The sequence below is a fragment of the Centruroides vittatus genome, unplaced genomic scaffold (assembly GCF_030686945.1).
Source record: "Centruroides vittatus isolate TY-2023 unplaced genomic scaffold, ASM3068694v2 contig_19, whole genome shotgun sequence".
Lineage (NCBI taxonomy): Eukaryota > Metazoa > Arthropoda > Arachnida > Scorpiones > Buthidae > Centruroides > Centruroides vittatus.
This window is the reverse complement of record NW_027121169.1, coordinates 3,685,794-3,711,861: the sequence shown is the minus strand read 5'-3', so window position 1 is coordinate 3,711,861 and position 26,068 is coordinate 3,685,794. Positions and strand designations below refer to the sequence as shown.

At 31.0% G+C, this 26,068-nt stretch overlaps 2 protein-coding genes across 3 annotated transcripts in view; one reads left to right on the top strand and one right to left on the bottom strand.

Moving 5' to 3' along the window:
- LOC136970139 (tRNA dimethylallyltransferase) overlaps window positions 1-20,660 on the top strand; it is a 35,618-nt gene extending 14,958 nt beyond the window's left edge. Inside the window, exons 4-11 of one of the 2 annotated variants that reach the window (XM_067264532.1) lie at window positions 6,078-6,355; window positions 13,483-13,625; window positions 13,692-13,803; window positions 13,871-13,989; window positions 17,633-17,710; window positions 17,793-17,899; window positions 18,075-18,189; window positions 20,279-20,660. In XM_067264532.1, the coding sequence (XP_067120633.1) occupies window positions 6,078-6,355; window positions 13,483-13,625; window positions 13,692-13,803; window positions 13,871-13,989; window positions 17,633-17,710; window positions 17,793-17,899; window positions 18,075-18,189; window positions 20,279-20,343 (1,017 nt within the window). In that variant the 3' untranslated portion in view covers window positions 20,344-20,660. Of the gene's footprint in view, window positions 1-6,077; window positions 6,356-13,482; window positions 13,626-13,691; window positions 13,804-13,870; window positions 13,990-17,632; window positions 17,711-17,792; window positions 17,900-17,967; window positions 18,031-18,074; window positions 18,190-20,278 lie in introns of those variants that run through there. The other variant, XM_067264533.1, reaches the window with a different exon arrangement.
- A 1,084-nt stretch (window positions 20,661-21,744) lies between these two features.
- The window catches only part of LOC136970144 (nuclear pore complex protein Nup153-like), a 93,734-nt gene continuing 89,410 nt past the window's right edge, over window positions 21,745-26,068 (bottom strand). The window contains exons 22-23 of the mRNA XM_067264537.1: window positions 22,110-22,405; window positions 21,745-22,046 (exon numbers count right to left, since the gene is read on the bottom strand). Of these exons, the coding sequence (XP_067120638.1) occupies window positions 21,956-22,046; window positions 22,110-22,405 (387 nt within the window). The 3' untranslated portion in view covers window positions 21,745-21,955. The remainder of the gene's footprint in view (window positions 22,047-22,109; window positions 22,406-26,068) is intronic.

Sequence of the window (26,068 nt, the reverse complement as noted above, 5' to 3'; positions counted from 1 at the left end):
TCTAAATCTAAAAACCAAAAAATGCTAAAACGTTTCCTAGTTTCAATTGTCAATAAGGAAATATAAATTTCAAAACTATTAACATTATAGAAATTGTTATTCGTTATATATTCGTTTTTAATGTTTATTTGAATAAATAAGCCTTATAATTATTTTTTCTATTAATGTTTTTATGTATTATGTTATTTAATAAATATTACATTTATTTTTTAATAAATAATGTATAACGTTGCCATATTTTGACTTTTTTATTTCAAACAATATATTATTTATTTTATATTATCCAGGAATCATACATAAAAAATAATAAAAGCAAAATTAAAATAAAAACAAATTTGGTATAAATTTAAGTATCTTGCAGTGAGCCACAAGTATACTAGAAAAGAGCCGCATGTGGCTCAAGAGCCACAGTTTGGCCACTGTGGACATATGGTATTAATGGAAAGATTGCTCCCTTATCAAAACTTGAATTGGGTTACACAGGCAAGTGATAGTATTGTTTCCTATTTCCAGGGCTCTCATTTGTCCTGCCTTTCCTAGTTTTAGAGTACAAAATTTTGGATAAATAAATATATATTTTTTGTTTTAGATATTCATTATTCTAGACTGGATTAGAAATTCTTTGTAGATTTCTGTTTTCAGAATACTAAAGCTGTTTTTTGTCTTAATTTCTTGTTCACATATCACAGAAATACAACTGTATAATGTCACATGTATAACAGGAATTTAAAGCCAGTCAAATTTTGATTGCTGGGTTATATTGAATGGATGCATGTAGACTGGCTCCCAAAATTTGTCTACATCCAAATAATGGTAAGAGTCTGACCTTGAGGGCAGCCACAAAAATAAAACTTCTTAATAGTTTTATATTAAGAATATTCAACTAGAGAATTATTGTAGCAGATAGAAAAAGTTGGAAAAAAATTGTCTGTAGTATAGAACCTCAGAGGTTCACAATGTTAGCAAGATGATGATGATTATGATAGGAATTTTTCTTGTAAATTAAGAAATTGTTATTCTGTTGACAAGTCATGGCTCCTTGATTATATATGGTAAATAACACTTACTTTGTTCATAATTATAGATAACAAACTGACTGATAAGTAAAATTTGAGAAAAACAGGAAATTAACCAGGCACTTATTGGAAATTGTGAAATTACAACTGATCGCTTAAAGGGGTACAAGACCATTTGGATTGGAATGTTCACTTATGCAAAGTTCAAATAACATAACATATGGCATTTTCAAGGAGAATTTTCCATTTACTTGAGCAAGGTATTAATTAACAGATGTTTTGCTGTACTTGTTTTTATTTTCTTTGACAAAAGTTTTTGTAATATAGTATATAGTGAGTGGTTGACTTCACAGGAGGGATGGTGGAGCCCACATACTATTAGTAAAACATGTAATTTTATAAATGTTTTACTAATGGTATGCAGCGCCGGATCCAATAGGTGCGAGGCCCGATTGAAATTTTTTTGCGGGGCCCCTCAAACTTTAAATAACAAAATTAATTAACAGTTACTTTACATATTGAAATATAGATTTTAAATATTTAAAACAAAATCCAGTTATAAAAATCAAAAGTCATGAACCATAAGGTAGACAAATTTCTACACTAAAAGACCTGTACCAAATATAAAAACAACAAACTAACCTATATAAATTTTGATGTGCTGCGGGGCCCAATTGGTGCATCACTCCAATCGCCTCAAATCCGGCTCTGATGGTATGTGTTTTATAAAATTGGTACTATATACTCGTATTATAAATTACTTTATAATATGTAGTTATAATATAATGTATTTGATGGCTTATAAGGCACACTTCCCTATGTCTTATAAGCTGAATGTGGCAATGCAACACATAATGATCATATCAATAATGAATCAGAAAATAAACTTACTTTTCTAACCACTTAAAAGGGGTTTTTGGATAAATAAACAAAAATTCTGAGTTCAAGAATTACTCAGAGACAATTAATATCCAGATGTTTTATTTATATACATGTTGGATCTATCTTCATGTTGATCCCTCCTCAGTAAAATGTACATATAACAAGTAAAAATAAACTTGTTTCTTCTTTTAACTGAAGATTTAACTGAATCAACATGTGACATGCAATGAAATTTTATTGTGCATTAAAATTCATTTACCTAAGTACTCCTCCCTCAGGCAGATAAACATTCTACAAAATGATTACTTTGACTGAAAAATTTATTTTTAATTTACTATATTTTGCTGATTATGCTTTTTATTAAGTTTTTATTTAAATGTTTTAATGTTTTGTAAATATTAGAAGTACAATAAAAAAGAATAAGAATGTGTTTTCACTTTATTATTAGTAAACTGCATATTTAAAAAACTGAAAGCATTTAAGAAATTCAGATGCAAAAGGTGTAATACAGAAATCCCTCATTACTGCAAACTGATTCTTTGCTCCCTGACTGGCCTTGTAGGACTTTCTTACAGTACATCCCTATTAATGTGAAATCCCCTGTAACTCAGCTACTGGATTGCTTCACTGCTGAGTCTCTTAGTAATAATATCATTTTAACAATTTTTTAAAAATTCTAACACAAAAAACAAATCACTTTATTCTGTTTTTTTAAAAATATTTTCTGTATCAAATGAGTAGAAAAAATTTTAAGTTCCTTTATTTTATATTTAATTAAAATTTTTGTTTTAATTGTATCTAATTTCTATAAAAAATGGAGTATCAAATTAAAAACTACTCTCATGTTTATACAGGTTGACCATCACTAATCCAGCAAACAAGCAATCAAGAGTGGTGTAATGTTGTCCAATTTTTGACAATAGCTAATCAACATCCATTGGCATATGCAGGTACAGTAAGGAGATGACTACATGAATTGCACACAGGTGTATAGTACTAGAGTTCGAAGGTTCCAAAAACAGCCACGGTTCTGTGGAAGATTCACCATGGCATTTATTGTGGTCTTAGCTGTAGATAATCTTCCGCAGAACTGTGGCTGTTTTTGGAACCTTCAAACTTTAGTACTATACACCTGTGTGCAATTCATGTAGTCATCTCCTTACTGTACCTGCATATGCCAATGGATGTTGATTGGCTATTGTCAAAAATTGGACAGCATTACAATTAAAAAAAAAACTTTTGCCTCTAAATTGAAATTTTCATGTGTCAAAATTACTATGCTCATCCTCCTGACTTTTAGTGGTACTTTTCTGGTTTTCTACTGAATGTGCTTTGTAGAATTTATGTACTGTACAAGCAATAGATTTTTGCTTATAAAATAATAAAGGTTCAATGCAAATATTAACGTGTTCAGAATGTAGATTTAAATAAAATTTAAGCAATAGGTCAATTTTTTCTTATGGGCATTATGTTTTGCATCTAAGTGCTCATTTGGAAACTAAGAAATAAAAATTACATTAAAAATTAAGAAAAAAATTTAAATTTAAAAAAAGAAAAGAAATTATAAGAATTGAACATCAGCACTTTTAACATTTACAAAAATATGATAGTGAAATATTGCTTTTCTTAAAATTATCCATTTTCATTATTTGTTGGTTGTCCTTATTAGCTGACTCCACAGTAAATTTGAGACAACCAACGTGTGTTGTTTGTCAAGCAATAATAATACAGTAGAGAGTCATTAATCCGAATCAATTGGGGACTGGGGTTGTTCGGATTACTGATTTTTTCGGATAACCGATTATGTATGAAAAAATATATTAACCTGTCCGATGTTCAAATTTTTCTCCGTTGCATGTCGCTTCGCGTTGAATTTTCGTAGATTTTAAGCCTAACGAAAATTTTTATAATAATAATTGAGGCTATTGTATCGTTAAAAATTATTTCTTTATTTTGTACAAACAAAATAAATATATTGAAGAATATAAAAACGTAAAAATTATACTTCAGAAGTAAATCTAGTATCAAAAACATTTGATTCGGCACGACACAGTCTGAATGGAAAGCGTTCAGATGAACGACTCTCTACTGTAATGTTAATTGCAGAAAGATTTCTGTAAAAAAACAAAAAAACTTTTTAATCTGTAGGTGCTAAGAGAGCTGTTGTTTGTACTGTTCATGGGTATAAATCAGACCCAGTAGAGACAGGATGAGAAATAAATGATTCAAATTTCCAAAATTGAATATAATTCATACATTGGAAAAATGATAGACAGATTTATTAACTACATCATAAATTTTCGTATTTTGTAATTGCTTTGAGAGATCACATAAAAAACTTTAAACCTCAAATTGAGGAATATGATATGACCTTATGAGAAATCACCTTGCAATCCAGGATTTGGACTAACTATTTTTGGAGAACAACTACCAATTAGTTTATGTTAGTCAACTGAAAACACCTAAAGCACAGCCATTGATTTTGATGATAAAGGAAAACCTCAAAAACATGGGTTAATACAAATCTAAGGATTTATTAACAAACACTTACCGTATTTTTGTGGAAGCCATGCAAAAACAGGAAGATCAGTATGCCAGAAACCCCAGGGTTATTGGCATGCTGGTTAAACTGCCACTAAAATATAAAATTAATCAGATCTAACAAAACTAGTTGTTAATTAAATGTTAAAGAAAACATTCTTCTTAGTACAATAAAATAATAACATTGTGATTTGACTGACTTAAAATCAATCCGAGAATTTTCAAGACAATAAAACAATTAACTTATTGATATTAGTAGTAGTAGTAGTAGTAGTAGTAGTAGTAGTAGTAGTAGTAGTAGTAGTAGTAATTTGTCAGTATAGGCTACACTGACTGTCTACCCTTACATTAAAAATAACATCATCATCTCAAATTTCATACCAATCTGATTCTAATTGATATAAGTTGAGATAATTTACAGCAAGTTTCTTAAATTTAATATGTTTATTTTTGCATTTTTGAATCAAATAACAATAAAATACACATTAAAAAAGCACTTTTGGAATTCCAAAAGTATTTTACATCATTATAAAGAAGAAAAAATGAAGAAATTAGACATATAATTGTAGTTTTTGATGTAATGCTGACAGTTTCACAGATTTAAATTATTTGTTTTGTGAATGATTGGTATCAGGTTTGTTTTTGTGATGTAACTCATTTGTTTTTTTTTTTTAATGCATCCTTTAGAGAGGGATGTATAGCCTCAGTTAAACTGGGATGCTGGCTTTTACCATACAGAAATAGATGATTTTGTATTATCCTCTGGATAGATCAGCATATCAGTCATTCTGTAAAAATACAGTACAGTACAATGAACTACAAATACTTGGTCAAACAAATTTATCAAAAGAAGAAAATGGACTTTTAATTAATATTCAGTCAACATAAAAATCAATGAGTCTTGCATAACAAACAGTTCTAAATTCAAACTTACAATTATAAATTGTTTTCACAATCTGATGCAAAGAAAATGACAAAAACTCACTTTTGTCACTCGGGTCAAAATTATGAAAATTTCATTTTGGTCACCAATTATAAATTTTGCTGTCTAATGTTATGTTTCTTTAATTCTTTTGTTTATCTAAAGTCCATACACAAGTGAATGAACTTTAGATAAATTTTAGAGGTTGCAAATTTACTGACTTTTTATTACTGGTTATTTTACCAGTAAATTTTAAAAATGTTACCAGTGTATTATATGCCTGAGTGATGTCACAATAGTTTCAGTTGCCTGGGCTTGTTTGCATTTTCTCACATACCAGTTTTTAATTTTTCTATATATTTCTATTAGTCTTCAGACTAATAAGAGAAAATAAACTGCATGTATTCTTCAAAATTCTCTTGGTCCAATGACATGTTTCATGTGATAGATAGTACATTACCAAATAGGCTTACAGTAAGTTAAATTTTAGCTTGATTTCTACAGTAATTAGGGAGAAAGACTAATAAAATACTCTAAAACAATATGTGAAATTCATTGCATTCTCTTGCAAGTCGTGGATTAATAATAATTACTGATAAAACTGAACTTAAAAAAAATCATTAAAACTTTCTTGTATTTACAAAAGATGTTATGTTTAGTATTCAAGGAAGAAATTTTAATTGGATGAATTTCTTTCTCTTATGAATGTTTTGCAGGAAGTGGTGGATACTTCGTTTTGTGGGAGCAGTCAAGAAGCAAACAATAATATAAATTCCAATAGTACCTTTGAAAAAAATAATTCAAATTTATCCAATAACAATCTTCCAGAAGATAAGATTTCTGACATTCAAAATGTTAAAAAAATCTTTCAAGTGCCTATAGATTTTGATACCTTGGACAATATTTCAAGTCAAGAGCTTCATGATATGTTAAGAATAATAGATCCCAAAATGGCAAATACGCTTCATCCCAACGATAGAAGGAAAATCATAAGGTATATTTTTGTTAATTTCTTTTGTTTAATTCTTGTTTGTTTTATTTAAAATTTATATATATTATCCAACCATCATTTGAGAATCTCTTTTGCTGCACTTATGCCTTCAGTTGGTTTGGTCTTTGTTAATTAAACAACTCGATACTTAGATTCATCACCTATACTTTCTAAGCAGAGCCCTGAACAAATTAATAGCTTGAAACAGAAAGTGTATCTGCATGTGTAAACAGTACAAAACAACAGAAATAATCTGGTTTCAGTTTAGTTTTACTTATTCTGAACATGGATTATTTGAAAATGTTATGTGCTGTGGATCAATAAAGTATTTTCATGCCCTGAATTTTCTAGAAAATGTATAAAACAACATGCATTGATAAATTTTAGAGGTTGCAAATATACTGACTTTTTTTATTACTGGTAAAAGAGTAAATTTTAAAAATGTTACCAGTTACCAATAAATTACCTGTAATTTTTAAATTTTGACTCAAATGTAAAAGTTAGTATGTCAGTAATTGTCTAATGCCCACTCACCAGTGAGTGGGCAACTAAACAATCTTTGGTACTCTACAATCAATTTCTCTCTCTCTCTCTCTCTCTTCTAAGTGTTAAAATGAAGAAACAAATTACTAAACTGTGCAGCATAGTGCCATTATATCATTATATAATACTTTAAAAATTGTAAAGAACTGAAAAGTAGTAGGATAAAACCTCAATTTAACAGACAAAATTTTTGATCCATATCTCGTGAAAATTAATACCCTGTTAATTTTAAAATGCTTTTTATATGTAATTAAATGAACAGGTTATCTTTTTTTCAAACCCAAGAGTCACTGCTCATAACTTCATGCTGCAACAGGAGTGTCTCAACATATCATTATCCTAAGACAAATAAATAGAAAATTTTTTGTGGGTTTTTGTCAAATTTAAATTTTGTTTTCATTTTAAGAACATTATTTATTTATTTACTTAAATATAATTAAAGTGTATTGGGAGCATTGTTAAGTCTTGGCTGTTGGTGACTTTTACTTTGCATATATTTTTATTATCACTTTTTTCACTAAAATACTTGGTTTATAACATTGATACCCTGATTGAATGAAGTAGATGGACCACCAGAATATAGTAATACTATATTCTGGTGGTAGTTTTTTGTTCTGAATTACTTTCAACTATGTTTCCATGAACTCCTCCTAGTGATATGCTGCAAGGTCACAATGATAGGAAAGGAGGTAAACATTGTCATTCTCCAAGTGATCTGAGAGTTGATTATCCGAAGCTTGGGAACCAGTGTGGTGGAATCCATAAACAAAAAGTCTGACTCTGATTCTGGCAAATTTGGAATGTGCGATTCCAACTCCAACCTTACCCTCTTTTAAAATGTCATGCTGTAATTCCTTTTCTAATAAAGATACCACGAAATATTTTTATCTAAAATTTTTGTATAAAAAGTCGTACTAAAATTGTGGTGAGAATCAACAAATGGATATAACAAATTTACCTTGGAAAAACTTTTGAGTACATAAAGAAACACACTATATCTTAATAGCCACTTTATTGGTTAATTATGAAAAATTGATTTAAATTTAATTATTTCAGAAAAAATTAAATACAGTAAAACCCAAAACATGATCATTTGATTGAATGATGTAATAGATTGATCTGTAAAATAGTTTCTCCTGATCCGACTACAACTGGAATTCTTCTCTAACATATTGAACACTTGGTCTCTGATGTTCGATGGAGTTGTCGTTATGGGCAATCTTAATGTTCACATAGGTCATAAAATTGATATTTATTTAAATGCGGCTTCACCAAACATTTATGATGCGAGGCAATCAAAAGGTCTGAAAGTTGATACAAATGGTAAACAGTTTCTACAATTGAATACAACAATTGACTAAATTTAAACCAGTAAATAATAAGCTGAAACAATCCTTAATTGCATTTTGCAGTTTTCTCTTCCTCTTTTAGTTTGTTGAAGTTAGAGTCTGATCTTGGTTTTACTTTTTTCATTGTTTTCCTATTGACTGTTTTAAAATCAAATTATGTTATCAAAGCTATAATAAATAGTCATAAATAACTCAAAACCAATTGAAGGGCAGTGAAAAAATTAATTAGTGAAATTAGTCAAAAAAAAAACAATTGATATCCAAAGTAAAACATCTGAGATGTAAAAAAATATTGAGCTAAGTAAAAATTTTATGGCACTTGAAATGAAAGTCAAATTTTTTCTTGGGAGCTTCTCTTTGGTAAAGATACTTTGAAGCGATACCACAAATGTTTACTTTCTAGGTGTGATCCTGTGACTGACAATAAATGTTCAGTGGTTTTATCCACTTGGTCACTGGTGGGCCTTAAATTAATTAAGGCTGTTTTCTGAAAGTATAGAGCTTGTTGTTGTACTCACTTATCAGAATTATTTCTCAGTGGGTAGACGAGTTTATTTATGTGATGATGATTGATTTGTAGATGATAAGCATTATACATTTTCTATATCAGAATCCTGGCTTATTGAGCTTCCTCCTCCTTTTTTATTTAAACTTTTTTAATGCGTTAGATTGTATGACAGGGTTCTCATGCCTCATGTTATATCATCTTTAAATGTGTACTTTTATATTTACTGTTACTTTTATTCCTATTTTTATATACTTCAAGAATTTATTTTGTTTAATTTTTCAATAAACATCATTGTTTGATTATTATGCCTTTGTGTTCTTTTTAACTCTATTTAAAATTTATTTTGTATACTAGTACTTTCTATATATTAACAGGACTTACTATACTGGAAATTATGGATGCAGATATTTAGTCTTACAGATCAAAAATAATGTTCTTTATTTAGTTCACCTGTTGTTATTTCTTCAGCTGTATTCCCCATTCTCTGCGTTCTCCAATTTTCCAGAAATTCGGCTATAGATTAATAAATTCTGCATCCATAATTTCCAGTATAATAAGTCCTGTTAATATATAAAAAGTACTAGTATACAAAATAAATTTTAAAACATCATTGTTTGATTCAATCATTCCATCATTAAATATACAGACCTAAAGATGATCTCCAATTGAAGATTGAAAACATTAGTCAAAAATCTTTTTTTTTTTTCAAATAAAAACCTTACTGTAATACAATTTAAGGCTTTTGATTGAAGTGTTTATTATATCATTCCAGTCTACTAAGTAGTGTTTTAACTCTTATGCAGTTATTGAGTTATTGTTAGAACAAAATTTAAGTGAAAATATTATAATTTTATGAGATATAAAAGAAAAATAATTAATTTATTCTCAAAACTTATTATAAATTACGATGTATGTAACTTCTATTGTGCATAAATTGTATAAATGACTTAATTATGTTCATATTTTCTTACACATAAAATACATTTATGAAGTCATATACACATAATCACAAATATAGCTGTATGCAAAAATTAAGTAATTTCAATATAGTCTTTTTAAATACATTTTGTAATTGTACTGATTCAATGTAAAAAATTTAAAATTACTTGAAATTAAATTAAAATTAAATAACTTAAAAAACATAATACATTGTCCAATTGTCTGATGCTGAATTGTCATATACCAACAAGAAGGCTATAAGTTGCTTATTGGAGAAAGAGCCGCAAAGGCTATAATCTCCATATGAAACTGTAAACGAAGAAGAAGAAGAAGAAGAAGAAGGGTATAAGTTTATGAATTTAACAGGATTTTAAGTATATCTCAAGTCATTGGAGTATTTAAAGAAATCATATGGCAGAGTCCCACATGGGTGAGATACAGCTCCCTGTCAAAATTCACAAAGTGACATGTAAGAAATGCTTAATAGAACAACACTGTTTTCCAAATTGTGTAAGATATAAAGCTTTGTTATTTACCAATCATTTGGTGCAAGTACAAATTTTACTGTTGCTATTTAACCATCTTTTATAGCTGTTGAAAGCAAGATTTAACTGATAGCTATTGTTATCTTTCTCACTCTGTAGTATTGTCATGTAACTAAAATAATCAGTAACTAGAATTCAAATGTTAGAATCAGAAGTGTATAAGAAATGCAGGTAACTGTGAAAATTCAGCAAACAGGTAATTCATTTATTTTATTAAAAAGACACACTAAATCCATTCTTAATACTCAGTCTATAATTCAAAAGCAAATAGAGTATTTACAGTCTCTATTTTCAAGCCTTAATTTGTGGGAAACAATACAGCTCATAAAATTCACTCACTCAAAATTCTCAAAAGGCACTCAACACAATTAACTACACTTAAACATTTATTAGATGGCACAAAACTTTGTACAGTACATTACACAGCTAAGTAAGGTGTAATGTTTGCTTTTATGCATGCTATGATTGTGAAGAGAGAAAGAGTTCACAAATTTTGGTATCTTAAGAGTCTAAACTAGAAATCCCACATTGAGGAGAACTGAAAATCAGTCCTTGATGTCAATTGACAGTTCTGGACAGTAGTAGCACACAAGCAGAAAGACGTCAAGAAGTCTGAAGGAGGCACACAAATTAAACTGCAGATGGTAACAGTTCACACAGGCACAGATCTTAAAGGCTTGAAGAACAGGCGATAACTGACTAAAATCAGTTGTTCCTCGTCATATTCAAAGGTGAAAATTCCTTAGAGGTGAGGGAAAGGTGTCATAAGGTGTCACTATTGACTCTGAGAAAGCATAAGTTGACACTCTCTCAAGTCAGAAAGTTGACATGTACTAGCTTCTGATGAGGTCATCAACCTGTTGTTTTCCTTTAACTTATTTAATTCTCACATTTGTATAATTAAGTCTAGTGTGACTTCTTAGTGTATTTAAACCTATAGATAACAATCCTTATGTCAACCTAGGTAAGAAGGTAAATAAAAGAGCCAAACCAAACATTTTGAATACATTACTTGAAATTATTGACAAGACTCCAATAGTATGGAGGATGAAGTGTCACAAACTTATAGATTAATCTGACATTCCTGTGCAATCTTATATCACTGAGTTGGATAGCATTTGCTCCTGTTAATGTTGAATAGTTTTGAGAGCATTTGTACAGTAATATTAAATACAGTCAAACCTTGGTTTTCAAACTTAAATTCATTCTTAAAAGTTGTACTAACCAAAACAAATTTTCCCATAAGAAACAATAGAATATGGATTAATTCATTCCTGACCTCCAGAATAAAGTCTTTTTTTTTTTTTTTTTTACCTTTTTAGCTTTATTTCATGCATAAAAATGCCTACAAATACAATATAATATAAAATTATATATATATATACAGTAAGACCCCACTTAATGCAGGGGATGCGTTCCCAGATGACAAAGCGCTAAACAAAACAGTGTTAAACGAGGTAATTTTAACATAGAGTAAATAGGGAAAGGGAAACACGTGACCAAAAATAAACAACTTTTACTTAAAATTTAAGTTATTTTTATATTGATTTGCATAATATATAAATAACACACAAACATATGCACAGAAATGTAAAGTTCATTTTTTGTGATGAAGATCCTGACTTTTCTGAAATTCTTGGTTTTTTTTGCAATAAAGTCGTAAAGTTTCATTTGTCACTTTCTTTTTCTTTCCTTAAGCAAATGTCGGTAGCATGAGATCACATTGAAAACGCCTCATTTGCTTTTGCACTCCTTTCAAAATCTGGATCATTCAGTACAGTTTGATTCACGATTTTGGTTATCATTTACAGATTTTCTTAGTAAAAGTTTGGTGAGAAATTCTTTGGGTTCTTCATTTTCAGAATCTCTATTTTCCAGTTCTACATGAATTCCTTGTTCTGCCAGTTCTTGAATATTGTCGTTGTTAAGACTCTTGCCAGAAGTCTCCAGTAACTCCTCAATATTCTGCTCGTCTACATCTCTTAGGCCTGCTGTATTGATTAGTTTGGTCAACCTAATGATACAGAGATAGGTTCTTTTCGTTGAGAATTATTTGATACCTTCAGCCATAACTTCTTCCACACTACATTGACGCATTTATCAGTTAATTCTTGCCAAGTGAAGCCGATATTGCCTATGGCATTCATGATGTTATATTTTTTCCAAAATTGCACCAAACATAGATTTAAAGAAAGTACATCTTTTTGCCATCTTTTTCTGATTGGTTTGTGTTTGTAAATAATCGTATTATATCAATGAAATGCCGTGATAATTTAAATCGTCATAAATTTTGAGCTTTTTTTTTTTTTTTTAGGCTTTGAGCAGACTGCATTATATTGAATCAGAGTTAAGTGGGGTCTTACTGTATATTGAAAGCAAAAATGTTCCTTCAGTGCCAATTGAAACTGAAACTAACACTTTATAAAGAAGTGCTATAAATAGAGACTCAATTCTGATTGCCTGCATGAAATATAACCAAATAAATCAAGATGGACAGTACTTTATTCACACTTTCCAAAATGTTTCAATTGCTTTGATTTAAATTTTAACTTAAGTCAATTGATTAATTTTGATTTTATTTTAAATTTTAGTTTCAGTTTTGATGTAAAAACCAGAGTTTTAATTAACTAGCTATCTAGTATTAATAAATATTAATACTAGATAGCTAGTTAATTTGTTAATATAATATAATATATATTATAATGTATTAATAAATTTTTGTTATTTAATTTGAGTTAAGCACCTTTAAGCACAGATTCGTGGATGTCATTTATATTATGCAAATGTCAATTAATGTAATTTTTATTAATAAATTTGATTTAAATTCAGTTTTGATGTGCCAATAAACAGAAGTAGTATCTTACCCTCATGTGCATTGAAATTTAATTTGAATAACAATATCGTTGATGGTTCACATTGTGGTGATTAGTGACACAAGGCCACTAATTTCTGAATTGGTAGTCCCGTCGTTAGTTGGTCAGGTTGTCAACTTTCTTCAACACAGGAAGTGTAGGGAGTTGACCATCTGTGAGTCTCTAATTTGTGATTGGTTCTTGCTGAGTAGCTTGTTCAACAACAGTGTAATTGTATGGCAACTGGGATAAATATAGTATTCAAAATTTTCATAAACCAAATTGTTCGAAAAATGAGGTATTCAAAACCCAACGTTTGACTGTATTATAATTTATATTTGTTGCATTTATTACAGTATTTATGTATTACTGAGTTGTAAATTTTTAATTATAGAAGTCTTCAAATTTACCAACAGAAGGGTGTCACCCACAGCCAACTTTTAGAGGAACAGAAAACCGAAAGCGGAAGTAGCTGTTATGGAGGACCACTGAGATTTAAGAATACTTGCATTTTATTTATACAGTGCAAACAGAATGGTAAAGTCTAATTGTCATTACGTTGTCAGATTGTCTGTCGTGTTCACTTAACATGTAAACTCTCAGCTTTGAACGAGCGCCTGGATTCCCGTGTGGATGACATGATTAAAACGGGACTGATCGAGGAAATTCAGGGTTTTTACAAAGACTACAGAAATTATACTACATCCAACAACATGTAAGAATGTTTCTGTAAGTTAATTCATTTTATTACAAAAATTAAATGTGATTCTTCTAATTATTAGTCTGCCAGATTACACTTACGGCATCTTCCAGTCTATAGGATTTAAAGAATTCCACAAGTATCTAATGCTTCCCGATGATGAGAAAGAAACAGAAGCTGGAAAGAAATTATTTGCAGAAGGTAAGGATTTCTTTAAATTACAAAAAAGAAATTGAAAGTTGTTTGTATAATAGAAAATTTCAAATTTGCTTACATTGTGAGAAGCTGTGATTTGTACAATAGCTTGGGAGCTCTTGCTATAATATAGAACTTAAAATCTACCTTGGTACTTAGGAAAATTTACAATATTTCACAAAGTGCCTTATGCATTGTTTGCTATTTCAAATGCACATGTATGCACTCTGTATATACCATAGCCTACAAACAATAAACAAGCCTTTCCATTAAGCTCCATTCCTTGTCACCAATTTTGTGATTTTCTCCACTAGAGGTAGTGCATGCCCTCTTATTATCAATTTATCATTGCAGAGTTGCGTGTAAGTTTGATAAAATAGGAAAATTTGTATAAAATTATAGACGGTTTTTGCTTTCTTGGCTCTGTTATATATAACAGAGAAAAAGTGTGGCTATTGGTTAAAACAAGACCCCCCAAGATTTTAACATTTTGGTCTCAGGATCTTGAAACGTTGAGAAATGCAAAAAAACTTGCAGGTTTTTTCTGTATGAATGGATGTTGGTGAGTGAGTGTGTGTGGTACAATTTTGTTTATCCTCTTTGAAGCTTAATATCTGTGTTTTATGTTGAAAATTTCTGAAATTTTGCAGGGAAGTTTGTATTAGGGATTGATGCTATTAGATTTTGTAGTTAAAGGTTGATGGGGTGGAGAGTTAAAGGAAAATCGTGTGTCATATCTCGAGTAGGGTCGGACTTACTGGTAATTTTATTCTTTATTAGCTCTTACAAATTTTTATAAAACCCATCCCTACCCTCAAAATCAAGCTTTTTGCCATTTTATAATAATTAACCTTTCAACAGTGGAACAGTCAGGTGTGGGGCTCCCACTTAGTTGTGGAGAAGAAATGTGGGAAATTTTTAAAGTATATTTTCAAGTGTTTTTTCTCATTACCGTTTCGGAAAAAGATTTTGTAAACAGTTCTGTCTAGTAAAGAAAAGTCTTTTTTTATTGTTACATAATTCATTTTTTACGTGAATTTCTTTTTTGCGGTAGTTTTTGGCGTACCCCAAAAGAATTTAGTGAGTATAGTCGTCCCTCACCACTGCCACACGATTGCCTTGGACGATTATAATTGTCCCTCACTGTTAAGAGGTTAAAAATATAAAAAGTTTTTAATAATAGAATATCATAACAGATGCTACATGCAGTTTTAAATGTTACTGAGAAAGTTAAGCAACTTGTTGCTGGATTTTTACTTTTAATGACTAAAATGGTAAACTGTTTTGTTCCATATTGTACTGAAAACTGAAAAAATAAGCCACTGGATGTTAGTTTTCATGAATTTTCTAATGTCCTAAAAAAGCATGGGTCAGAACTGGAAGTAGGAAGGGTTGGAAGACAACTTCCAAGTAGCAATGATCAAACAAATGCCATTAGTGTTATCCAGTCAATGCATAAAATATTAACAACTGGAATCGTTAAGATCTCCCTAGAAGACAACACCAAATCAACTTATAGTGTCTTGATGTCAGTAAACAGAACAAGCAGTTCACTCATCTATACTGATAATACCACTAGTAGTAGCAGTAGAGCTTCCACCTCTAGTTCATTTTCTACTAAACCAAGCCTAAATGAACTAGAAGAATTACTAGAAAAAGAGTTGAAGTACATAGAATGCAAACCTTCAGAATGTGCTGAAACAAGCATTACTTCAGCTAGTACTCCATAAGTTGCTGGGTACATTGTGAAAATTATTGAAGAAAAGGTGACTGAGAAAAATGTTTACAAATTATCTCTCTCCAACAGTCCATCTCTCCTTTACTGATCCTCATCAATGGAAAAGACTGAGGTGGATTAAGATATCCAAAGCTAATATTTGTTCTTCTCTTAAGAAGAGTTGAATATGCAGCATGCAAGGCTACAGATCCCTTGCTACACTATCCACAAATATTGAAAACGTCATGTAATTTGTCTTTACCGCACCTACAAAAAAAATTCCATTTTGCAAGGCTATGGTAATCACATCAGTAAACTAGCCAGTCGAATACTGGAATAATTTCTCCAGTCTTATATTCAAGATTATGTATTTAACCTGACAGATAAGCATGGCAGTGAAATTAAAACATCTATACTAAACGACACCGGGGTGAAATCATCTATGTACCAAAGCCTGTTATCAGTATGAAATGCAAATGAAAAACGAAATGAATGAAAAAACAGTACTTCACAAATGTTTCTGAACCAGAAATGTTCTTCTTCTTCAGGTGAAATGGTGAATTTCTGATGGAATGCAACTAAATAAGAACACGATGATTTGAAAGTTCATTCAAATACATGTTTCTTGAAGTCGTCCTACTGGGCATACACACACTAGCTGGTAGCATCTGTCGAGATTTACAGATCATTGTCCATTAGCACTTGCCATGCTATGGACAGAGTCAATTCTTCCTTGTGGTTGATACATGTGTCGGTGGGGCTAGATCTGTAGATACAAATGGTCTCCAACCATCTTAGATGTTCTGTGCATGGTGAGGTGAGGATGACCCTTACCTGTTTAAAAGCCAGCACTATGTCCGGATCACTAGCATAAACGGCGAGAGTGTCCTCGTCAGCGAGGTGCTCTTTCATTCTAACTCCTAAGGAGTGCTTAGTGGAGCCAATGTAGATGTGGTCTCTATCACATCTATGATCCATAAGTGGGCTGCTGTACACTCCAGGGAGTCTGTCCTGGTTGGGAACATCCTTTTCGTTATGAAGGATGAAGTACTGGTTTTTTGTTCTTTTTGTTTTTTATTTGAGTTTTACACCAGTAACAGGCTTTGGTATGTAGATGAAATTAAAACAGCTGGAAAAGGTAAGACTTCTGTTACCAATCAAGAAAAATTATAAAAGTATGTAATCAGAGTAATATTAAAAAGTCATATTATTGCTGTACAAAAACAAATCACAGTGTTAACATGTAATTTCTTTATTTTAATGTTTTGAATATATCATAAAAAATAGTTTGGGGATAATGTATTACTTTTGTACACCTTAACTTCTTTCTGAGATTAGTTGATATTCTTTTTCAGTACAGTACAATTGGCAGGGAGTTTACATGAAATTTGATCAAAATATATTTGTTATTTAATCAAAAATAAATAATTTATTTATTAGATCAAATTGATAAACATCATAATAAGTTATTGTTTCAGGCTTATGTCCACTTTTTCAGTGTTGTTTTAGTGATTATAATTTGTAGTCTATCCTACACACTTATTCTCAGATGCTTGCTGAATAGATGTGCAAGTAATGCCATCCTAGAGTTTTCTTCTGTTCTGCACTGTCAAACTTCCCATATGAAGGAGAAAAGTGGAAAGGTTTGTTTATTCTTTGTAGACTATAGTATATACAAATACTGGAAAAAAGTGGAAAATAACATGTTCCATATTTGCAAGATGGTCTAACAATGCTTGACAATATGATCATTGGCAGTCTTTTGACTCATCAAGAGTTGTTCCAAAGCCACTGTAAGTGGTTTTGGAACAACTCTTGATGAGTCAGGCATCCCATGTCCTTGAATTTCAAGCACCAGATAATCATTTTTGTTTGAAATATATCTAAGAAGCATATTTGACTTAGCATATCTGTTTTCTATACTTTCAATAGGCTTGTTTATGATGAAGTTGGTGACAAAACGCTATTCGAGGAAACAACTCAAATGGATAAGAAACAGGTTTTTGAAACGTAAGAAGTTTTCTAAATATTTTATCTTAAATGTCATCTTAAATTTATTGACTATATTATAGTCTAATTGTGTTTTTAACAGAAGAGCGTAATGCTCCTCCAGTTTATGGTCTGGATGCCACCAACTTAAGTCAGTGGAAAGAGAAAGTCTTAGATCCAGCTACTGTTGTTGTCGATGCACTTCTTAAAGTAAGTACACAAAAGCAATGGGGATTTAAATTTTTTTTGTTAAGTTGACTACAATATTCTTTCAATAGATCATTCTTCGAATGAGTGAGTGTGGAATTAGTTTTAATTTGACGTAATGAAAATAGTGTTATAAATAAAATATTATAATTTGACATCAAAACTTTCTTCTGTTTAGGAACATAGGCCTTCCATTGAATCTTTACCAATCATACAGACACAAGCAAACATTAAGCAGTTATTTTTTTGTGACTTGTGCCAGAAGAGTATTGTTGGTACAATGGTTTGGGAAAGTAAGTTGAATTTCAGAATAATTTAGATTCTAAAGTTGTCAACCCTTTTGTTGTATTTGTAATAAACATAATTTATAAAACTCCACAATATATATATATATACATACATTAGGGGTATTACTTGACTCTAGCCTGTTACGAATTTTACATCTTCAGATGGGGCTAGATAAAGCCAGGCTTATCTTCTGATTATGTAGAACTATTCTTTGCAAATCCTAGGATGACAACCATGTGTCCTCTTGTAGACTTTTACTGCGGTGGTTTGACCCAAAATAGCCTATGCTGCCTTAATTTGGTGGCCTAAGATGCTCGGCAAGGATTTTTGCCGAGCATCCATCCAAGGTTTCAATTTAATAATAGACCGATATTAATTGTCGTTGATCGTCCTCTCTTCTGCCAGATGGAATTACTTCACCCTCTTCCGCAATGGTCCTTTCTTTCTATCGGAACGGCAGTATGGTGGTATTCATTCAGGAAAATTACATAATACAAAGTTACCTGTGAGCACAAAATATGTTTTAAGTGGTTTTTGACAGTGCCAAGTTTAAATATTTGGTCCATTTTTTGTAAAGTTTGATTTGTTGACAGATTACCTTGGAATTCGGAATGGATAGTTTCTTAGAGTTAACATTAGAAAAAATTTAAGATATCGTATTTTCAATTGGTGTCTACATGACTGATGAAATTGTGCCATTTTGGTACCATCTGAGTATCACGATAAATATGACAATGGTACGCTAAAATAAAACTCTCTATATGCTTTTCAGTTTAATGTTTGTTATATACTATAATATAATAAATTCTTTATTCTTCTACTGGGCACAATTTAAAGAATTGTTAGATTTGTCACTTGGTGTGATAAACCCTTACACAAGATTGTAGTTATATAAATCAAATACTTTATTTTGTACTTTAATAGAAGGATTAAATCAATCCTTCTGTTTGTTATTTTTTGCTTGGGCAATGCTGCACTTACCTTCTAGTTAATCAATATTTATCAGACTGCATGGCCATTTTAAAATAGTCATTATTTATAATGGACCCTTATGAATAATGACTTATTGGACCATAACATACATATACAGTCAAACCTGTTTTTATGCGGTGGATAGGGACCACATAAAAAAAAGCATAAAAAAAGTCGCACGAAACTTCACGAGTGGCTATAAAAAATATTTTTTTAATAGAGTTGCGAAAAATATTTTTTATGCGGTCAATAGGGAACGCATAAAAAAAAGTCTCACGTAGAAAATAACTCAAAACCGTACGAAATAGAATTTATTGACAACAGATGTCAGCACTTGACTGCATCGTCTCGTCTATCATCTGTTTTACATATTTTTGTCCAGGTGGTGTTTTGTTGACTTAAAAAATAAATTATTTCATTTTTCGCATATTCATGCAATAATATTACTATAATAAGTTTATTTATGCTATAATAAGTCAACATGAGACATGACAAATTGCACGAGACTAGTCGCCAACTATACCGTACAAATAAAAAATCGCACGAAAAAAAGACCGCATAAAAACAGGTTTGACTGTATGCTGTGTACATTAGCTGTAGTTTTGGGCATCCACTGGGGGTTTTAAAATGCAGCCTTTCTTAGATACTGTACTTTGTCATCTTTAGCTACAATACACCTACAGGTGATCAGTGGTATAGTGTTAAATTTCCTCACTGTTTATGGAGCAAACTTCTTACTGGTAGAAATTTATAGAACTACATTTTTCCCTATAATATTGTTTTTGGTATTCTAAACAAATACTTTGCATTAATTTGGCTGTGATTTGAAAAAATTGTAGACCTATAAATTCCCACCGTTTTAAAGTTGTGTTACTTATCCAATATTTGTATTTCTGGTGTATACCATTATACTGTTTAGTTGGTGGTTGTTCTAATTCCACAATATGAAAAATTATCATCAATTGTTTGAGCAATTCATTAATGGATAAACTGCAATATCTTGTATGCCGATGCACCAAAAACACATTTTAAAGTCCCGAGAGAATCTTTGTGTATCTAAAATGCAACAAAAGGGTGACGATCAAATTAACAGATTATACTAAACTTAAATATGATTTTCAGAGCATCTGAAGTCACGTAAGCATGCAAAAATGAAGAAGAGAGTGGCCACAGAACAACAGAAATGACCAAAAACTTCATTTATATACTTTATAATTGTTTTCCTTTGTTGAATGCCTTTGTTTTGAGGAATGGACAAAAAATTAATTTCTGTTTGGATTCTACACTACAAGAACGGATGAAAAAGTCTTCTATTATATAGATTTATTTACATCAAGACATAGATCCAAAAATAAAACCACCCTTTGATTATTTTTAATTTGACAAAATCTTTTTGTGGAGTTGAATAGGTGTTAACTGGTCTAATCTGTATTATTATTATTGTCTACATTTAAAGTTTTGCATTCTAAAAAAAATAAAATACGTTATATCCAGTGTTTTGGCACATTACCTGTTTGAGTGCTTACAAAAAATTTGTAGTCGTCGAACATCTACCAAATGTCTGAATGGGTTTTTGTGTGCTCGCCTCTCTTGCATTGCATAAAGATTCTTTAAAACAAAAAAACTATCAAACAACTATATCTTGGCGGATAAGACGACATTAAGATAAGATGAGGTATAAATTTTTGTCGAAGTTTTATAATTTTAGCTTATATCTGTCCTATAAGACGACCCCAAACTATCAACGACCTATGAATTTAGTTTAGATCAGCGATCATCATCTGAATGACAATACTGTATAGTGTATATGGAATTATGTCCTATTTGTAATTTTTCAAGTAAACAAATTTATTTTCTTGCATCTGGCAGCACTGCCTTGCGATTGTAATGACCTTGACTATTCACAAAAACATCTTATGGGCTATTCTATTTTGTGCACATACCCTACTCTCTATTAGTAAATAATTACAGTTTGAAATTTATATAAATTAAAACCATTATAAAAAACTGACAATCTAATTTTTTTGTATCTGTCCTATAAGACGACCCCCTGGATTTTCGGGACCTTTTTTTATGGTTCAACTATCGTCTTATCCGCCGAGATATACGGTAACACCTTTCGGCAATCTGTTCGATGTAACTAATGGAATTGAACAGTTTTGCAAGTACATTTTGTTGAGATAAAGCGAGAGGTTGTCTCGCTTTGGACTGGAATGTTGTCTGAAAATTTCATGGAAATCCAATAATTAGGATCACTTCGGATAGAATAAATATTAAAATTCAAGTAGGGGAAATTGAAAGTAACATAAATCAATGCTGAGAGACTGTAAAAAAAACTTGAATATACACTCCAAGTCTAAGTTGGAGATGTTAAATCCCTATGCTATTCCATTGAGACCTACAGAGTGCTTTGTTTTATTTGAGTTAGAGAAGTTTTACTGTATTTACAGGTAACTTGGTAACATGCATAATGATCTGCATAACAAAAATTATTGAAGTATAATAAATTGATTGTGTGTAGAGTTTCATGCGATCTATCTTAAAATATATAAAAAATGGCAATTAACACATGAAAGTAAAAGTCAAAATTATTCAGTTTTGTAAGATGTTTTTATTACTATGGGATATTCAGCTTAAAAATCACACACGCCTAATTTATACTTAAAAGTTTGTTTCCATTTACAGTTTTGTGAAAGACCGTCTCACGTTTAGACTTTTCCCGCCATCGCTTCTTTCGAAATTTTTTGGTGCCGCCTCCCTTCTACGGAAAAAAATGTACATCCTGCTGCAAGTGTTCTCTCAGTTGTCTCTTCGTCCCGGACCAAGGTTAGATCTTCTGACGGCCCTCTTGATCCTGCGGGGGGGCTGGGCGGTTCCGCTGGGACTGGCCCTGAAATGGAAAAGTTTGAGTTTAGGAGTCCCAATTTCAGACAGAATTTGGTAGAGTACTCACGTGAAAGAAAACGGGGTTCCCGGCGAGGCCACGTTTGCGGAAAAGTTAAAACTGGGTGCCGACGTGGACGGCGTGCCAAAGAAGTTCTGCGAAGGGGCAAACGAAAAGTTGAAGCTCGGTTTGGATTTCTCCTGATCATTTCCCTTGGGTGCGGTGAACGTCTTCTGCTCAGCCTGGGCCGGGTGGAAACTGAACGCAAATGACTGCTTCGCCGCCTGGTCGCCTCCGGGCGGTTTTTGTTCTTGACTAGCACCGAAAGTAAAATTCGGTTTTGCAATATCTGCAGGTTTTTGTTCCTGTAAATGTGCAATTATCAAAATTAATATTTAGTATTATTAGAAGAATCGTGACTAAGAACTATAACTTTGAAAATACACTACCAACAACAATGTATGTGTTGAAAGCACTGCTTGCCAATTTTACCTTTCAATCCAAATGGAAAAAGTTTTTCCATCATACAACATTGTATGGGTTTGTACTTAATGTCTTTTCTAGTCTGGCTTCCTTTTGAGTAAGCACATGAGGATACATGCCTCAATTTCAGAATTATTCTTTCCATTTTTAAGATACTGCTCAAATTAACCATATTTTTACTGAGGAATGGTGTGCAGGAAATCTACTTACCTTTTTATAAATACAGTTTAACCCAATTATAACATCATCCATGGAACCAGCAATTTTTTGACGTTAAAACCAAGTGTCATTATCTGCGGGTTCATAATTTCAGTCCCATAAAAAGTACCAAGCGTGTTTAAGAAACTATTATAAAATCCATTCTAATTTAACAACGTATGTATTACCATAAAATTATTTCTTAATGGTAATACAGTATACTATATCTATTACAGTAATAATATTTTATCATCATATGTATAAAAGTGCAAACTACATTATGGAGTTTAAAACTTCACCCTTAATCATATCAATATAGCATGGTTATAAAGTCTGTATTGTATCCGTACGGCTGTACCGTATTTCATAAGAAAAGTTTAGATCGATCAAACTTGACAAACTGTGCATGTGCTAAGTTGTGATCAGTTGATATACAATCGGAAGTTGTGTCGGAAGCAACTGACAAAACTTTGACAAATTGGTAACTACTTTAGAGTGGATTGGATTACAGAGAGATCTTTGGATTAAGAAACCATTAACTCCTTCGGTTTTTTTGTTCCACCCAGAATGGCACTTGGAATTCACCCCCTAATGAATTGATTTTTTATATTAAATAATTATTTCCACTCAAATGCAAATCTGACAACCAAAAAAATTGCCACGAAATAAATACCACCCAAAAAGTCTTTTTACAGAAAAACTACATAAAAAGTTAAAAATGCTGTAATTTAAAAATCCAATAGTGTTTTAGAAAAATCTTACGAAAGTCAAATCGGTCAAATGGAAGTTTAGAATAATTTAATTAGTTTGATAAAAAAAAAAGTCCCATAAAAAACAACAGCACAATTAATTAGCTAATTAATAAATTGTCATAAAAAATTTTTGCAGCAAAAATAATTCATGAAATTTGCATGTCAAGGGTTCCAAACCTTTCAGTGGCGCATTCGAGTTTGCAAAATATAATGGCGGGCACGGATTTAAAAAAAAAATTCAATATGTTTATTATTATAGCATGCATTTTGTAACAGTGTATTTCATTTGCTAATTTCTCACAGTTGGCAGTGTAAGATGATGATAATCTTGAAGATTGTTTACAATTGGGATTAAGTTGAGATCTGATTTTTGATTTTATAATATTCATGGTGGAAAATAAAGATTTGCACAAATATGTGGAATCAAAACAGGATTTGATTTTGAAGGCTCCTTTTTTCAAAAGATTATACTTTTTATGATCAACTAAATTCCAAAAGTTTTCATCGTATCGTGAGATTTTAATATGATGTCATTTTGAAAATCTAAAATCTCTTCTTCAATTATCAATGTCTCTTCTTAAATAAGATTCTGCTATAAATTTAGCAGTTTCAGTAATGTTTACTTGTGTAGTAAAAGGCTTTACAAAAAATTAGCCGCAGGTTCAATAATGATAAATTGCTGGAATCTACTTTCAAATTGTTCCAAAAGTATTTCAAGATGAGTAATAAATAATGTTAGGTCAAAATTATCTTCACAAGTAACTTTTTCATCAGTGTACAAGAGAATTTTTCAACATATTTATCCAAAACTGTGTTTTAGCTCTGAATGCTTTTATAGAGCTAATCAATTCAGCTAAATGTTTATTTTTTCCCTGGAGATCCAGGTTTAAACTGTTCAATTTTTCATATATGTCTGTTAAAAAAGCCACATACATTGTAGGTTATCTAATTGCTTAAATGTTTGACTTTTTTCTCTCTTCCAAAAGATCAAAAAATCAACCAAGTGCTGTGTGTTTACTTAACCATCTTATATCTGTATTTAAGATAAGGTCAGCTTAGGAAGATTCGTCCTTTTCTACAAGTGCTTTAAACAATCTATGATAAAGGATTTGCTTGAATTTTTTTCATTACTTCAACACTTTGACATGGGCGCACATGCACCCGTAGGCACAAGGTTGGAAATCCCTAGCATAGGTGATAGATAATGACGTATATATGCTGATCCATACATTTTTGGAAAAGTTATAAGTCCAGGCACTTTTTTGAGGCCCCTTAAGGCTTATGCCCGAGATAACTCGGGCTAGGGACTGTGCAGTTTCACATGCAGCCTGAGTTATCTCGGGTTAAGGGAGTCAAGAACTCTAAACAAAACTTTTACAAAGCAAAAGAGCATTTCTTTCTATGGTCTCTGCATTTACAAATTTTGATTTTATTTTCCTGAGCAACCGATCATTTTAGAATAAAAATATACTTGTTCTAGTGAAAGACAACATTTGATAAATTCCTAGACATTAGATGAATCCTTTGTAAAATTCGCTTTTCTGAAAATTACAGCCCATAACAATGTACTGTGTGGCAGAGTACTCATACGAGTATAAAGAGTAGTTGCACTCTATGATTTTAGAGTCAAACTATTCTACAGTGCGCATGTGTGAAGTTGCTGTATTATTATATAAGTGTTGCCAACACCCACAGAACAATCCATGCTAAGGGGAGAACATTTTCAAAATAATGTATCCTGGAGAAACTATTTAATGTTCTCTCTTAACAGAATAATTATTTCTTTGTAAGATTTAAGCAATTATAAATGGTTGACTTTTAAACTTCTATTTTTAAAACAAACATCTAACTTTTAAGGTGAAGTTGTTTAATTAATGTTTAAATTTCTTTAATAGGAATTTGATCAAATAATTTAACAGAAAAAATTTGAAGTGAAAATACTGTCCAAACTGTGATATGCATTTGTTAAATCGTTCATTTACATCAAAGTGCCTCCATGCTGTAATAGAACAATATACCAAGGACCACTCTAATCTATTCAATGTGGCTTTGCTTTTATAGTAACAAGTTTTTGAATGTCACTTTACCCATAAATACGCTTTTTTTCTTATCTCATAAAATACGGCTGGGTTTCCAGATTGCAAGATTGCGCCATGAATAGCAGATTGAGATATTTGTAGGGTTCCAGGTTACTATATTTTGGCAAAAATAATTTGGGCTACATTTTGAGGAATTTTGCTTTATTTTTTATAAAACCTATCTGTAACCTGTGAGGTTCTCACTAGTCACATGCTGTTTACTGGTGGTTTGTTTATATTATTAATTAATGAAACTAGCATTCTGTATACATAGCCCATAGCCATATTCCATTTGCTTAATAAATTACTTCAGTCACATTGCATTTGGCATGTTGTACAGAAATATATAAATCTTGGCTAATTTGAAGTCCTGATTATTTCATCCGTTGAATTTTGAACCAACAAAGATTTCCTGTAAAACTTAATGAAACAGTACAGTACAGTATGTATGTATTTTAAAGAAAAAATAAATTATGATTAAAGAATGAGCATTCAATGAACATGACTTATGGTCTTG